The sequence below is a fragment of the Salmo trutta genome, chromosome 20, assembly GCF_901001165.1.
Source record: "Salmo trutta chromosome 20, fSalTru1.1, whole genome shotgun sequence".
Classification (NCBI taxonomy): Eukaryota; Metazoa; Chordata; class Actinopteri; order Salmoniformes; family Salmonidae; genus Salmo; species Salmo trutta.
In genome coordinates this window covers 19,847,188-19,864,257 of record NC_042976.1, presented here as the reverse complement: position 1 = coordinate 19,864,257, position 17,070 = coordinate 19,847,188, and the positions used below count along the sequence as shown (strand labels likewise).

General features: G+C 39.8%; 1 protein-coding gene across 1 annotated transcript in view; it reads left to right on the top strand.

The window, feature by feature from the left end:
• ttn.2 (titin, tandem duplicate 2) overlaps window positions 1-17,070 on the top strand; it is a 189,878-nt gene that overhangs the window by 22,635 nt on the left and 150,173 nt on the right. Inside the window, exons 27-38 of the mRNA XM_029702494.1 lie at window positions 774-1,034; window positions 1,152-1,415; window positions 1,537-1,797; window positions 1,904-2,164; window positions 2,247-2,507; window positions 2,600-2,741; window positions 4,395-4,563; window positions 4,657-4,888; window positions 5,130-5,414; window positions 5,670-5,795; window positions 6,170-6,358; window positions 7,452-7,502. Coding sequence (XP_029558354.1) covers window positions 774-1,034; window positions 1,152-1,415; window positions 1,537-1,797; window positions 1,904-2,164; window positions 2,247-2,507; window positions 2,600-2,741; window positions 4,395-4,563; window positions 4,657-4,888; window positions 5,130-5,414; window positions 5,670-5,795; window positions 6,170-6,358; window positions 7,452-7,502 — 2,502 coding nt within the window. The remainder of the gene's footprint in view (window positions 1-773; window positions 1,035-1,151; window positions 1,416-1,536; window positions 1,798-1,903; window positions 2,165-2,246; window positions 2,508-2,599; window positions 2,742-4,394; window positions 4,564-4,656; window positions 4,889-5,129; window positions 5,415-5,669; window positions 5,796-6,169; window positions 6,359-7,451; window positions 7,503-17,070) is intronic.

Genomic DNA, 17,070 nt, shown 5'->3' with positions numbered 1-17,070 from the left:
TCTCAACAAATATGTTGATGTCTTCTCACACTATTCAACCCCCACAATCAAATAAACAGTTTATGAAGCTCTCTTACCACACATATTTAGGAAATTCTGTGCATCCTTGACAATCACTTTTTTTTCTCCTTTCTTTTCCACCTTTATTTAACCAGGTAGGCCAGTTGAGAACAAGTTCTCATTTACAACTACAACAACCTGGCCAAGATAAAGCAAAGCAGTGTGACAAAAACAACAGCACAGAGTTACACATAAACAAACGTACAGTCAATAACACAATAGAAAAATCTATGTACAGTGTACAGAGGTAAGCAATAAATAGGCCATGGAGGCGAAATAATTACAATTTAGCATTAATACTGGAGTGATAGATGTGCAGATGATGATGTGCAAGTAGAGATACTGGGGTGCAACAGAGCAAGAGGATAAGTAACAAAATGGGGATGAGGTAGTTGGGTGTGCTATTTACAGATTGGCTGTGTACAGGTACAGTGATCGGTAATCTGCTCTAACGGCTGATGCTTAAAGTTAGAGAGGGAGATATAAGACTCCAGCTTCACTGATTTTTGCAATTCGTTCCAGTCATTGGCAGCAGAGAACTGGAAGGAAAGGCGGACTGCACCGAGTTTACAAAAATAGCCTGAAAGGGACCAAGTCTAAAAACATCCTTAATTCCTTATTTCCATCATATTAATGATTATAACTCCACCTTTCACTACTACTTTCACTTTTAGCCTGTTATATAAAACTAAACCGTGTGTCCATGTTCCCAGGTGGTGCCATAAACAGACCACTCCAGGACGTGACTGTGGCTGAGTCTCAGACAGCTGAGCTGGAGTGTGACGTGGCCAACCCAACTGCTGAGGGCAAGTGGCTGAAGGATGGACAACCTGTGGACTTCAGTGACAATGTCAAACATGTGAAAAATGGAGCTGTCAGACGTCTTGTTATTACCATAACTAGACCCCAGGACATCGGTGAATACACTTACCAGGTCGCAAACTCCAAGACAACAGCCATCCTGAGGGTTGAGTGTAGGTGTTACCTTTTGAGCAGAAATGTTTTGTTTGTTTTCAACTGGCATTAATATATGACTATCATAGGATTACTATATGCCTGCTGTTATGTCATGTTTATGTTTGATTTCATAGCTGTGAAAGTAAAGAAAACCCTGAAGAACCAAACTGTCACTGAGACACAGGAGGCAGAGTTCAGTCTCGAGCTCAGCCACAAGAATGTGAAGGACTCACAATGGATTAAGAATGGCGTAGAGATCCAACCTAGTGAGAAATATGAAATCACAATTGATGGCATGGTCCACACCTTGAAGATCAAGAACTGTGACACACGTGATGAATCAGTTTATGGATTCAAACTTGGAAAACTATCTGCTAATGCCAGATTGAACGTTGAGAGTAAGTTAAAATATTAACTGTCACAAATTGATGTATACAATCAAGTATACAAATGTATCTATACTTGAGATGTTTCTACTTACCCTTTGAGGTTTTTGACTCTTGTCAATCTTTTTTTCAGCAATTAAGATTGTTAAGAAGCCTAAAGATGTGACATCACTATTGGATGCCACTGCCTCTTTTGAGCTGAGCCTGTCTCATGATGACATCCCTATCAAATGGATGTTCAATAACGTTGAGCTTAAATCAAGTGAAAACATGAAAATGCTGACTGAGAGAAAATCTCACAAGCTGATCATCCAGAATGTGAAGACTAACAACCATGGAGAGTACACTGCTGTAGTTGGAAACCTGCAATGCAGTGCATCTTTATATGTTGAAGGTCGGTATTGCGTTTGTGATGAATAGACTAGAGTACTGGGTATATGATCGCCGAATACTCAATTGATACCTTTTACGTAAATGTTGATTTAATGTGAATTTTCCAGCTCTGCGTGTCACAAAACCCATCAAGAACATTGAAGTCCCAGAGACCCAGGTGGCCACCTTTGAATGCGAAGTGTCACATTTCAATGTCCCATCCACCTGGCTGAAGAATGGAGTGGAGATAGAAATGAGTGACAAGTTCAAGATTGTGGTGCAGGGCAAACTTCACCAGCTCAAGATCATGAACACTGGCAGTGAAGACTCTGCAGAATACACCTTTGTCTGTGGAAATGACAGAGTCTCTGCCACTTTGACTATCAATGGTAAGTTCACTCTTCATTATCAAGGAAGTAATCCCCAATCATATTGTCAGTATTGATTGTAACATTTTTCTTTTTTCCTTAGCCATTTTGATCACCAACATGCTGAAAGATCTCAGTGCACAAGAGAAAGACACCATCACATTTGAAGTGAATGTCAACTATGAGGGCATCACCTACAAGTGGCTGAAGAATGGTGTTGAGATTCACTCCACTGACAGATGTCAGAGCCACACCAAACAGCTAACTCACTCTCTCACCATCCGAAATGTTAATTTTGGTGATGGTGCAGAGTACAAGTTTGTTGCTGGTTCTGCTGCGTCATCGGCAAAGCTTTATGTTGATGGTATGTTCTTATTTTTCTTACATTTTCTAAAACAAGGTTTTCCTTGATATTTCACAAACTTAAGTCTTATTTCTGTGCCCTCTGTGTTTTAGCTCGCATTATTGAATTTACCAAGCATATCAAAGATATCAAGATCACAGAGAAGAAGAGGGCCACTTTTGAATGCGAGATCTCTGAGCCTAATGTTCAGGTGACGTGGTTGAAAGATGGACAGGAGCTGGACAATTCCAAAAGGTTTGTCTTATTACCAGGAATATTAGACCAGGTGAAGATAGTAATGGTATCATAATATTCTACAACGGGTTGGTCAAAACAAGCATTGTGATTGGTTGGGACGTGTTCTAAGTCTTACTAAAAAAACTGTTTAGCACGGGTAAGCCTATGACGCAAAAATGGGAATCTTGTTTTCTGTTAATTTGAGAAATCCCTGCTCATCCACAGCCTCATCAGCTCAGCCAGACAATTCATTAACTTGATCTCCACTGAAAAAGGCATATTTTACAGGGGGTTGTACAAACGTTGCTGTTTGTCTCTCGACATAGTTTCAATATTAACATTCGATCTCCGCTCTCCAATTGACAATTAACATGTCAGGAGGAGACTGACATCTTTTCTCAGCCAGTCGAAATCATGAATCAGCATAATTTTTATGGCTATATACAAATAAATATCAATAGAAAAACAGGTCAAATGAAATGCAGCTAATTAGTTGTTATTCTAGCTGCACGGTTTGACGTGACTAGCTAGCAAGCAAGGGATAAGAGCGTTGTCAGCCAGCATGGCAACAGAACATTTAGAACGAACGACTGGGTAGCATCCATAGATATAGAATTACAAGACTTCACCCTGGCAACCTCATCAATAGAATGAACAGACATCTTTTCTCAGCCAGTCATGGATCGCCATAATTTTTATTTTATAATTTTTTTAAATAATTTTTATTTTATAAATTTTTTTAAATAATTTTTATTTACATTTTTATGGATATATACAAAGAAATGTCAATAGAGAAACAGATCAAACGACATGAAATGCAGCTAGTTTGCTGACTTACCAACTTCAGTTTGAAGTTTGAAGTGATTGTGTTAGCTGTGTAGTTGGCTAGCTCCTCTGAACAGTGTCCTGACGAGAGAGCACATTTCATATGCTCATTGTTATGGATGTATACAAAACAGCTTAAACAAACGCAAATACAGCTACTTTGCTGTTATTCTAGCTTCGCTGTTTGACCTGACTGTGTTAGCCATAGTTGGCTAGCTAGCAAGCAAGGGATAATAGCATTGCCAACCAGTATGGCAACAGAACTTTTAGAACAAAAGACTGCGTCACGTCCATAGATATAGAACAAAAATACTCTCTGGCAACATAACAGCAACCATAGATGTGTCAGGACTAGGCCTATATTTATGTTGAGGGATGAAATAGTAGCCTATGAATACATTTATCAAAATAAATGTTTTTTATTTCATTGGTAACCTATTGTAGAAAAGCAATTGTACACACGAGGTTGTGCTGATTCACGGTACTTGAATCCGCCTCGAACTTATGACCGCAGCACAGCCGTGCTAAAAAAGTAGTTTAGCACTTCCTCTGGCGTCCCTGTGGCTCAGTTGGTAGAGCATGGTGTTTGCAATGCCAGCATGGTGTGTGCAACGCCAGGGTTGTGGGTTTGATTCCCACGGTGGGCCAGTACAAACCAAAACATTTTACAAATAAAAAATGCATGAAATGAAAATGAAATGTATGTATTCACTACTGTAAGTCGCTCTGGATAAGAGCGTCTGCTAAAATGACTAAAATGTCAAATGTAAAAAAATGTACAATTGCTTCAATCGAATCTTAACTATTCATTTGTATCCTAACTGTTATTTCTAAATGCCTTGACAGGTACACTGTATCCACTGAGGAATTCCTGCACCGTCTAATGATCCAGTCAGTCTGCATGTCTGATGCCGGAGGGTACTCTGTAATCGCTGGTGCAAGCATGTCAAAGGCTCATCTTACCGTGGAGGGCAAAGATGTCTGCATTACAGAACCTGCTGAGAAGAAAATGACGGTGAATATAAATGACACATTTTTTATATACAGAAAGAAAAACAACCCTTTTCTTATCCATTTTAACATTATTGATATGATTATTAATTTCTAGGTTGTTGAGAAACAAAGAACAACATTCGAGTTTGAAGTCAATGAGGATGACATTGAAGGTCGCTGGCTGAGGAACGGCATTGAGCTCCAGTTTTCCGTTGACCAGAGGTTCAGCTATGCATGCATTAGAAAGCTCCATCGTCTGACCATCACTGAGACCTACAGAAGTGATGCAGGAGAATACACCTTCATCGCTGGCAGGAACAGGAAGGTGGTGACACTTCATGTCAACAGTAAGTCAAACTTCATGATATACCTTTACCGTAGTAACTGTGCAGTTACATGTCATTGCCTGTAGAGGGCATAGCAGTGCCCTCCTACCAGAGTAGACGCATAGCAAGTATGGACTGGATAGTTACAGCATGACATTTTTTAACAGCTGGAATCAAAGTGATGATGACCAAGGTTTATTCCTCAGTCTTCCATCTTTCTTCATACAATTTATTTGCAATAATTGTTTTCATTTTAATTTAGTCCCTGAGCCACCTCAGATCATTAACCACATGCAGCCCCTGTCTGTGGAGTCCGGCAAACCTGCTCGCTTCTCTGTGGAAGTGACTGGCGTCCCCCAGCCCCAGGTGTTCTGGTACAAGAACTCCCAGGCTCTCTCCCCTGGCTTCAAGTGCAAGTTCCTGCGTGATGGGAATGAACACTGTCTGCTGCTCATTGAAGTGTTCCCAGAGGACGCAGCGGTCTACAATTGTGAGGTCAAGAATGAGGGTGGTGTTGCCACCAGTTCAGCTGCACTGAATGTCGAAGGTAACCATTACGTTTTTGTGTGGTACTAACGCCAAGTCAAGGAAAATTATGACGTAACAGAAGACCATTTGTTGTCAAAAGCTAGTTGTAAAGGTATACCATTCATGCAAATGTAGTGCATTCCTTTTATGATTATGTTATCGTATCAACATTTTGAAGAGGGCTAAGATTCCCATGATGTACTTGTTTAGTCGCAGAAGATATTACCTCACAAATAAAGAACTGAAATTGTTTGCTAATTGGTTTTTATTTCAGTCTCAGAAGTAGTTTCTCCTGATACTGGCGCTCCTCTGTCCCCACCTACCATTGTCTCACCAATCAGCAACACCTCAACCGCTGAGGGAGAGTCAGCCAGATTCCAGTGCAAAGTTTCTGGAGAAGGTATTTTGCACATTACATTGTTGGGATGAGTTGGAATAAAATGTAATTTAGTGAATTTCTGGAATTTAATTCATAATTGTAATAGTTGTAATTATAAGTATACCTTTTATTATTTGTTATTGTCTTTGTTGCATTAGAAGGTGAGGCATGAGACCCTCTACATGATAAAAAAATCGTTAAAAACATACTTTGATGTTTCAGTCATAGACATTCATCAGACAGCAAATTTGTCAGAGTAATTTTCAAGAATAATGTACTTTTAATTCATTGTATGTATATATTCACATTTGCTCACAATTATTATTAATAAATAATAACATTTGATCATTAAAAAAAGTTTGAATCTAATTTAATCCTCTCTTCTACATTCGTAGCTCTGAAGATGTCCTGGTTCCGTGGTGAGAAAGAAATTAAGCAGTCAAACTTCTTTAAGATGTCTACATTTGATAACACCTGCCAGCTGGAGATCACCAGAGTGTACTCTGAGGTTGAGGGAGAATACACCTGTGTTGCCAGAAACCCAGCAGGAATGGTCTCATGCTCTGCACATTTGAAACTTGATGGTGAGTTTGCATAACTTTCTGTAACCACATGGGTTCATATTGAGTTATTTTGATGTTGTTTCGATGTAAGCCTAGAATGCGTAGGTTGGGCACAAGTAGTCAAACAATACCTATTTTCACTAGAAATACAGTATATATTCAATATATAACATGATTATTCAGTATCCTCTTAAATTAAGATGTACTTTTTTTCTTTCACTAGAAATATACAACATGGATATGTGTATCTGTGTCCATTCCATAAAAATGCTAATACTCAATTCATTGTACATGCTTCCTTTCAGGGCAAAAACAAATGATGGATATTACATCCGATTCTTAAAGGCATGTCTCATCCAGTATTTCAACAAGCTTGTCAAGTGTAAAGAAGGAGCAAATTGCCCAAAGCCCCACTTTTATTCACCCAATAGAAAGCTGTGTGGTTCAGCATGGTGAAGTGGCCAGGTTTCATACTTGTGTATCCAGCATGCCAAATGTATACCTCACAATTTAAAATGGAAAAGCATAAATGTGTTAGTCACTTCTTTAGTTCTAATACCTAGATGCTTCAGTAGAACACATTTCCTTCTTTTCATTGTTCTGTCACTCCTTGCTCTCCTTGCAGCTTGAGTAGGTAGTACATTCTCCTTCTGTCTTTCCTCTTTCTCGCTCCTTTCTGTCCTTGGTTGTGAAATCCCTCTCAGCGATAGCTCTGTGGATTGTGCATGTTGTAGCCTGTACTATCTGGAGTTGAATCCAACTGTCAAACTGCTTTGTTTGTTTGTACCATCAAATTGGAAACATGGTCATCTGATTGTAATCAGTGAAAGAGTTTGAGTTAAAATAGTTAGCATAACCAGCAGGATGTCACTTTGTCCAGCAGGATGTCACTTCAAGGAAATTACATCTGAGCTAAGCATTAAGTCCAATATTGCTCCTTGAAATGAACATTCTCAAAATTTATAGATGGACCAGTTCAGTATCTTTTTCTTTATTTTTTTAAAACTAGGCTCTCACATACAGAGGATGAAATGAAGCCAAAATGGAAGGGAATTGGTACCCATCATCTTAGATTACTGTCTTAGCTGACAGCAACTCTTCATTTCCTTTACAGTAACCAATATGAAGGAAGAGATTGAAGCAACCATTAAGCAAGAAGTCAAAGGTAAGACTAATTTACTCTTTATTACTGAAATGTACTTCATCAATTCCTTAGTTGAATGACATGAACCTGAGCATAATGATAAGTGATTTCTGAATGTTCACACTGCATGCAAGCAGTCAAAATGTTTTTGATGGAAAATGTTCATCTTATGTATTCTTCAATATCCACATAATGTTATGTCCTTGTATTATGTTATTGGTTATTGTATAGCAGGCACTGATGAAAACTGCTTGCTTTTAGATGTTTTAGAGAAAAAAATGTGGGCATCTATCAATCTTATCCTTTATGCATGAGGGTTCATACTGTATCGTAATGGTTCCCCAAAAAGGTGCAGGATGTGTATCTTTTAAGGTTTACAGACCACAGGAAACTATCCTTTAAAAGATATGGAAATAGCCACATCTTTTAATTGCTTCTTAAAGTGTCTTGCATCTGGAACTCTCCTTCCTCCTGCAAATATTTCTTAGACTGGCTTGCAGAAAGTGGTATGTGATTAATTGTTGTTTGCTTTTTAAATAACATGATTATACCTGTAAACTATATTAGTTCGAATAAACGCCTTCTCATACAATTCTAGAGCTGCTCTTACAAGTTGTACTTATTTGTATAATTTGAGAGCCATGTTTCTCATGAAATGTTTTTGAATAATTTACCCTCATTTAAAGGATTAGAAAGGGCGTTTATTCATCTTTCTGCAAGTCAGGTAAGGAATATGTAGCTAAATCACACTAAGTTAAGCGAAAGCAAGCTTATTTAAAAAAACAAATCAGCTTATTTTGCAATAATTATGCTTTTTAAGAAATTTATGTTCTGAAGAAATGTCCACAGAAGAAGGAACAAAACGTCCAGCAATTTTCGTGTCAGAATCTTTAAAAAAAGAATCAAGTCTTGCGTTTATTCGAACAAATATGGTGAGTGAAATAGTTTTTTATGGCTTTGTGACTTGCTGCATGTAATTTAATATTTTCATTAATATTCATTTCAAAAATTTGAAAATGTTCTCTTTTTTTTAACCCATTTTATTGAAAGATTTTTTATTTTATTTTTCAGAGTTGTTTTATAATAAAAGGACTGTGTTTCGGGAGAACAGAGGGCAGATGCGCGGAGCCTTTTCAGACATGAAGGAGGACTTGGATCAAGCCAAAAATTCATCCATCAAGCCATCTTTTAAAAAAAAGCTGAAGTTCCAGAATGTTTTAGAGGGGGAACCTGCTGTGTTTAGATGCAGATTGGTAGCTTTCCCAACCCCAACCATAACATGGTTTCATAACAATAGGCAAATTTATGAAGACCACCGTCTGAGAATACGTACAGAGAGCACTTTGCACATGCATGAAACTAGTTTAGTCATTGATAGTATAAAAGACAAAGACTCCGGCAGTTACAAAGTATTGGTTATTAACACAGAGGGGTCTGCAGAGTCCATATCATCACTTCTGGTGTCAATGAGGGAAGAACAAGAAGGCAATGATCTAAGCCACATTAGACGGTCAAGTAGACTTCATGGAAGCCTAGACTCGTTGGTTGATCAAAAAAAGGAGAGAAAATTCAGGGTTAACTTGAGATGTGTTGGGTCTCCATTTGATCAAAAGTTCAAACCTAGCGGCAGATCTAGATCTAAGGATGCATCGGTTCGCACCTTGTACTTCAGAAGTTCATCACCAACAAGAGGGAAAGATAAAGAAACTAATCTGAATGAAACAGCATCTGAACGAGCCCTCTCTCCACCTTCTATATTTGGTGGAGAAAGGGTTAGTAGGTCTGAAAGGTTTAACGACAGATACAGTGATATCTACTGTGACAGACACACTGGCAGATTCAGCGACAAGTTCAGTGACAGGTGCAGTGATAGATTCAGTGACACAGAAAGCCTCCACGAAGAGGTAAAAGCCAAGCTTGGCCTGTTACAAAATGCAGTCAAACGAAAAAAGAGGCTCTCTATGTCCAAGCTGTTATCATCAGAGTTTGACTTGGAGTCAAACGCGAGTGAAACCAGCTATGCAGATTATGTTGATCGATTAAGGGTCAAGAAGCCTGCCTCCTTACCTGGAGACTTGCAGCACGCTCAACCTTTTGAAAGAAACGTTAGAAACGATAAAGTGTCTGCCGAATTCTATGGTAGATATGACAGAATTCCCACACATTGTGCTGAGTCAACACAGCCCCGCGTGAGACATTCATTTGAACCTCAGTCTCAAACTAGGGTCATTCAAATGTTAAAAGGTGATCTACCAGCGACAGGAAATGAAAAATACTTTGATGAAGGAGTCTCTGAAACACATATGGATAAAACGGTCCTTACTCCAGGGGAACCTCAACATGAGTTAGGATTCGAACATAAAATAGGTAAGGATTTAGAAAATCAAGGTGCACACTACATAGGAAATCAAGGTGAGGACTATTTAGGAAAGAAGTTGTCTGAAGACTTGAAGACAAAGATGGAGGGGCCGTTTGTCTTACCTTGTTCTGAAACAAGAAGATCTCTAAACATTTCTGAAAAGGATGAATTTTCCAGAACCAGCTCAAACAAACCACTGAAGGAAATATTTTCCAGTAAGACGACTAATACACAAGAGGATACTGTGAAGAGCACTGAAGAACAATTTGAAAAACAACCCAGCTTTGCAGAAAACCGGTATGAGAACATTGAGAGTGAATGTGAAGATAAACTTTTAGCCTTGCAGATTAGAAAATGGCAAAAAGGAATGCAGAGGGACCAAGAGGAACAGTTTAAGCATGAAACAGACCATTCAAAGGCAAGGGATTTGCCATACACGCAATCCGAAATATTATATGGTGAGGAGGTAGAGAGAAAAACAGACACAAAAACTGTCAGTGTCAATGAGGAGAAATCTTGGGAAGAGCATCATCCATCCCTGGAAAAGGTCTGCTTAACCCGAGAAAATGTGTATGGATTAAAGAGTGGAACTGAACAGAATTTGTCCCGTTCCCCAAGAGAAAGGCGTGCCAGTGAGAAGAAAACACGAGAAGAGCAGTGTCTTTTATCCCGGGAAAAGACCCACAAAAGTGAAATGTTTGGGAGTGAGGAAGAGGCTCTGGGACATCAAATCAATAAATGGCAGCAAGACGTATTGACTGAGCAGGAGATAGCTGTTGACTTGGATTCTGATTGGGTTGGTGCAGAGACCTCACCATATATCGCTAGAAAAGTGGCTGAGTCAGAAATGGGTGCTGAAGGCATTACTCTTGGATCAACCGCTCACTCTGAGGGAGATTCAACGAGAAGAAGAAAGCCTTCCCCAAAAAAGACAGACTATGAAAAGTTCCTGACTGAGGATGTTCCTCATGGTTTCAGAGATGAGAGAAGGTCCTCACAAGAAAAGACTGTAAAGGAACATGTCCTTACTGAGAATGATATCCCTCCTGAATACAGATATGACAGGTCTTCACCAGAAAAGACAACAAATGAAAAGTTCCTTACTGAGGATACCCCTCGTGAATACAGAGATGTAAGAAGAAAGTCTTCTCCAGAAAAGACAACAAAGGAAATGCTTATCCTTGATGCTAGAGCCCATGAAGGTCCAAGAAGGCCTTCTCCAGAAAAGACAACAAAGGAAAGATTTCTGAGTGAGCATGCCCCTCATGACTACAGAGATGAAAGAAGAAGATCTTCGCCAGAAAGGACGGCAAAGGAAAAGTCCCTGAGTAAGGATGTCCTTCATGATTCCAGTGATGAAAGTTTCCAATGGCCCCCTCCTCCACAAACCGTTGTAGATGAAACAAGGCTGCAGACAACAGAAAGTGAGTATTTTGTGAGTGAAGAGGAAGCTTTGGCTCAGCGCATCTTAAAATGGCAAGAAGACGTTCTCACCGAACAAGAAGAAGCTGTTGAATTAGAGTCCAACTGGGCTTTGGCTGAACATTCACAACACTCAAAGAAAGGCGATGCCAGTGGACCTCATGAAGGTTCCTCTAATGAATCTGTGAAAGAACCCTCACTTATGAGACAACATCACATTGGTCAGTATGAAAGTTCCTCTTTTGAACCAGTCTCTCATCAGAATGAGAAGTCTCGTACAATGTCTCTTGGGTCCTCGCATGTGAAAGAGCACTCCCCTGTGAAAGAATCTTCACCTATGAGACAACATTGGATTGGTGAGCATGTCTCTCAAGAGGATTGGGCTATGGCTGAACTTTCACAACACCATCATAGGAGAACTGATGTCAGTGGAGATGATGCCAATGAAGGTCCTTCTTATGAACCTGTTTCTCATCATATCGAGAAGTTTCATCAAATGTCACTTGGGTCTCACTCACCTGTGAGAGGGTCCTCATCAGTTCGAGAAACCTCACCTGGTAGAGAGCACTCCACTGGCAGAGAACGCTCACATGACAGAGGTCAATCACCTGTGAAAGAACCTGGTAGAGATGCCTCACCTGGGAGATGCTGTTCACCTTTGAGAGAACTTCACATTGGTCAGCATGGCTCTCAAGCTGAAGTTGGTGCAGAAGGGCCTTCCAATTGGGAATCTGACTTGAGACACAATGAAAAAGTGGCTATGAGGACTGCAGAGAGGAAAGAAGGACATAGAGAAATGCTATCAAAAGATGGCAAACAATCCAGCTCAAAAGAAAACCTTCACCAAATGGACATGCCTCAGAGGACAAAAGAAGTTAAGACTTCACCAAAAACTTCCGTACCTATCTTTGTGAGAGAAATCTCATCCTTGAAAGTAAAGAGGGGAGAGATGACAGACTTTAAATGTCGTTTTCAGGGAGACCCTCAACCAATTGTCACTTGGCTCAAAGATGACCAACCAATCGGTCAAAACCCAGACTTTGATGTTCTCACCAAATTGAATGAAACCACGCTAACCATCTACTATCCCACTATATACCACGAAGGGACATTTAGTTGTGTTATAACTAATACATTCGGAAAGTCAACCTCCTCTGCTACACTAGAAGTTACTGAAAGTAAGCAATTAAGAAAATTGCCATCGCCAGTGGCATCGTATAAAGTGAAAGTGACAACAGAGTATGAAATGAGTGAAGAAGATCTTGACCAAATGATTGATGATGAACTTGAATCGTACAATGGTGTTGAAATGGATGAGAAATCTTTACTACAGGTGCCACAGGCTGTCTTGCACAGGACTCGTGCTTCAGACACTTCACAATATTCTTGTTCTCCTGTCGAGATCAGGATCACTGCTCCAACACCAGTCCCATTCGATATGATTGGAAAAGACGCAGAGATGTCTGAGGACGATGGCAGTTCCCATCCTATGAAACACAAATTCACATTCTGCTATGATGCCGCGCAGGTAGTCAGTGAATCTGAGAAGATAAGTTCTTCAGAAGGCCAAACCGGAAAGGTTGAAAGCAGTTCTGATGTGTCTTTCCAATCTGCTGTGGCTATTGCTAGATCTTCTGAGGTAGAAGCAACCATGGCTGGTGAATGGGAACAACATATACTATCTGGAAATTCTGAAGATTTGAGGCAGTCTCCTTTGAGTGATACTGGGCATATTTCTGACCCGACATTGATGCAGACTTTGGACAAATCTGTAAGTTCCCACAACCCTAAGGATAATTTTTCAAAATTTTCTAGATCAAGAGCAGACATGGCAAGTGAGAGCAAACAGCATATACTATCCAGATGTTCTGAAGATTTGAGGCATTCCCCTCTCAGCCATACTAGTGATATTACTGATCAGGCATTAATGCAGGAGCTGGACAACTCTATAGTTTCCCACAGCCCCAAAGAGTATGTTTCAAACGTATCTAAACAAAAACAAAGTGTTTCAAAAGAAGCACCTACTGTTACTGGGTGTGGTCTGCAATCATCTGCTGCGCTAGTCAAAGTGTCACAAATTAAGCAGGCATTTGAGGCACCTGCGTTGTCAGGGGCACCTGAATTGTTAGATACCACTTCTGTTGATGAAGTGAAAAAGTCCACAGAGTCGTATTTCCCTGAGGAGGATATCCCAGAAGTTGCAATCCATCTTGACCATGATGATAAGTCATTGGCAACTAATGTTGTGGAAGGAACTCCACTGCAGTCCAAACAAGACACTATGTTAGTAAAAGGTAGTGATACACAGATTCCGAGAGCAAAGTTAATTTCAGCCAAAAGTGGGCCAGAGGTTGTGTTACTAGGTGGTGCACAGATTTCTGCCAAAGTGAAATCAGTCTCCCCCAAATGTGCCCCAGAGGGTGTCCAGCCCATGTCTGATACTCTGGAGGAAGATAATGAAACTGTTGATGAAGCTGACATAATTGACACCCACAGTCACTTAAAACACTGTGTTCCCCTCTCAAGTATAAGAGAGGTGCAGGTGTCACCAAAGCTTGTCAGACCTGAGGCAGTTAAGGCAGTTAAGACTAGCCATTCAACAGAAAGTATGGGACCTCATGTAATAGATCAAAATATGATAGAGGACCTTTGTGAGAAAGTGTCAGTGACCCCAGATGATGTTTCAGCGTCAGTCTGTGATGAGTCTGTCAAGCTAAACAAATCTGGCTCATTTGCAGCTCCAGAAATTCATCGATTGGACACTCAGTCTTCTGTTAGTAATGACATGACTGATATTAATGAAAACTTGTCTCTATCTGAACTCTCAAAGGATAGCGCATTTGTCAGTGTTACTTGGGCACGTAGTGAAATTGTTAGTGAAGAAACAGCAGAGGAAAACGAGGAACATGCTGTTGCTGAGAGTGGTGAGCCTTCAGTGGTTTCAAAATCAGTTAGCGTCAAGCTCAAAGGAGATGGGTGTACAGATTACCTTGCTGCACAAGGTTCACAACATCAAGCAGAGGCTAAACCGGACAGTGCTGATCTAAGTACGGCTGTCAGTGAAGGTTCTTCAGGTGTGACCTCACTTGAGGAGGAGGTAGTGACCTTCAGTACTGTTTATGATTACTACCACCCACCAACTGAATGGGGCAGACCCTTATCACCAGAGTCAGATATGTCCATAGAGTGTGGTAGCACATTTAGTGAGGAATTAACAGAAATCGAGCAGTTCTATACTCCAGATTCTTCAAATGAAATTTTGCAGCTCCCTAAAACTCCAGAATCTTTCCACACTCCTGAAACTGAAACCCCGGCAGGTTATATGACCCCTAATGAGTATGCCTTCTCTCCTCTTGAACGTAAAAGACCATCCACTGACTCCAGTGAGAGGTTATTTTCTCCTGCTAAGTTCTTGAGGTCACCCGATGATGAGGGCATTGAGACAACACCCCCTGCATTTAGATTAGATGAAGGACGTTTCCTCTCAGAGCGTGCCCTTGGCCTTGGAGGACTACAGGAAAAAGTCCAGGGAATCCCTCCGGCTTTCCTCAAACCTCTCACCAAAAGGAGAATTTTTGAACATGATTCGTTATCGTTTTATGCTGAGTTGTTTGGATTGCCTTCACCTGAGGTGAAGTGGTTTAGAAACAAAACCCAATTTGTTGCAGATGAAAGGATTACAATGGACAGACATGGTGACAATATCTCGCTTGTTATTCAGAACATTACGAAAGCTGATCAAGGTGAATATATTTGCGAAGCTGTTAACTATGTAGGTAAGGCAAAAAGTGTTGCACTAGTTGTAGTTATATCCAACGAGGCCAGATATATGCCCCCACCACCGTCAGTCACCCATCAGCATGTGATGGAGTTTGATGTTGAGGAAGACGATGACTCATCGAGGTCTTGCTCCCCTCAGGAGATTCTATTGGAGGTGGAGTTGGATGAAAACGAGGTTAAAGAGTTTGAGAGACAGGTGAAGATAATTACCATCCCAGAATACACCGCTGACAATAAAAGTATGATAATATCACTCGATGTTCTTCCCAGTATGTACGAGGAGAGTGGAGTTGACTTTGTAATGCAGGAAAGGGATGATTTGAAAATAGCTTTTGAGGTTACAGAAATGCCGCCTCGCTTCATCAACCCAATTTGTGATATGGAAACCCCTGAGAATACAACTGTAATGTTTGAATGTTCTCTGATGGGAATTCCCTCACCCATAGTATCATGGTTTAAAGGTAACAAAAAGATCCCTCACAATAACAATGAATTCTTGCACTCATCTGATGGAGACAATCATTTCCTTAAGATTAGGAACGTCAGCGCTCATGATAGTGGAATGTACAGCTGCCGGGCCATCAATGTGGTTGGGGAAACTCTTTGCAGGGCATCTCTTCTTGTGTTGAATCCTAAAAGCTTTATAGGGAAAACAAGAGGGAGAGAATTGACAGCTGTGTCTCTTGGTAGTGCTAAAGTTCAGCCTCAAAAGTTTGACTTGCTTGTTGGGAATCAGTTTGACGGTGAGCAAGCATCAGAAATAGAGCTGGAATTTGAATTTGAGCAGGAAGCTGATGAATCACAAAAGGCTGTTAGACTTGTAGCCGTGACGAACAATGAGATGAGCGAGCAGGGACAGAAATATGTCAGTATCAACTTTGGCGTTTTCGCAGAGCCCGCCAAAGATGATAAAATAGATTTCAAAGGAAAGTCATCAGAATCGTGTAGTTTCCAGTTTCAAATGACTGAAACTCCACCAAAATGCATTATTCCTTTGACAAACGTCACCGCAGCAGTAGGAACTTCGGTGGTCCTCCAGTGTTTAGTGAATGGTAAACCTCATCCCACCGCTGAATGGTACAAAGATGGCAATCCAGTGAAAGACACTCGGCACATGATCCAAGAGAAAGCATCTGGACATTTTAATTTGATCATCACAAATGTCACCCAAAAGGATGCCGGAGAGTACAAGTGTCTTATCCAAAACAAATCTGGATATACTGAAACAACTGCTTTGTTGAAAGTGTTCTAATCTCTTCATGTCATTTGTTTTCATGTGGACGTTGAACTCAATTAAAATGTTTTTACTGTATGTAAGAAAAGTAGCTTTTATTCATTATATGGTAATACTTGTGAAAAATGTTCTGAAATGAAGTGTAGATCCTATTTATTGTGTATAGTGTGTACTCACTTCACACATCAGAATGATTATACATGTTATAATCATGTTTGGTGAAGGGGAATGTTTGCTTTTCAAAACAGTAAAAAAAGTTATTGCTTATTGATTTATTAAGGCATTCGTGTTAGGCCCATATTAAGATCTATCAAAATGTCCAATGTTTTAATTAGCCAAATATTTCAAATTAATCATATACGTATGCATCCATGATAACTCAGTGTTGTTAGCATGATAACGTATATGTTATTATTTATGGCGTAGTGCTTAGAATCACTGATGTGCAGAGTTTAGTTTGTTTTATTTATCTTTTGATGAATGAATGATTTTGAAAACAATCTGGTACACAACAAAAACATTTATAGAACACAATCAAAATGTAATATTGAATGTATTATTGTAGAGTAAGTTTATTCATTAAGACCACAATGTAAAATTACACCATTGAAAATAAAACCTTGGGGTTGGCTGTAAAATCGTATTTGTTAAAGGTTAATTATATACAAACTGTATGTGCTGTAAATACATGTATGATTCACTGTATGTTTAAGAGGCAATTGTATTCTCAATGAATACTATATATTTGGGGTTATAAAATATTCACACATTTGACAGATCTGAATGAACTAGCA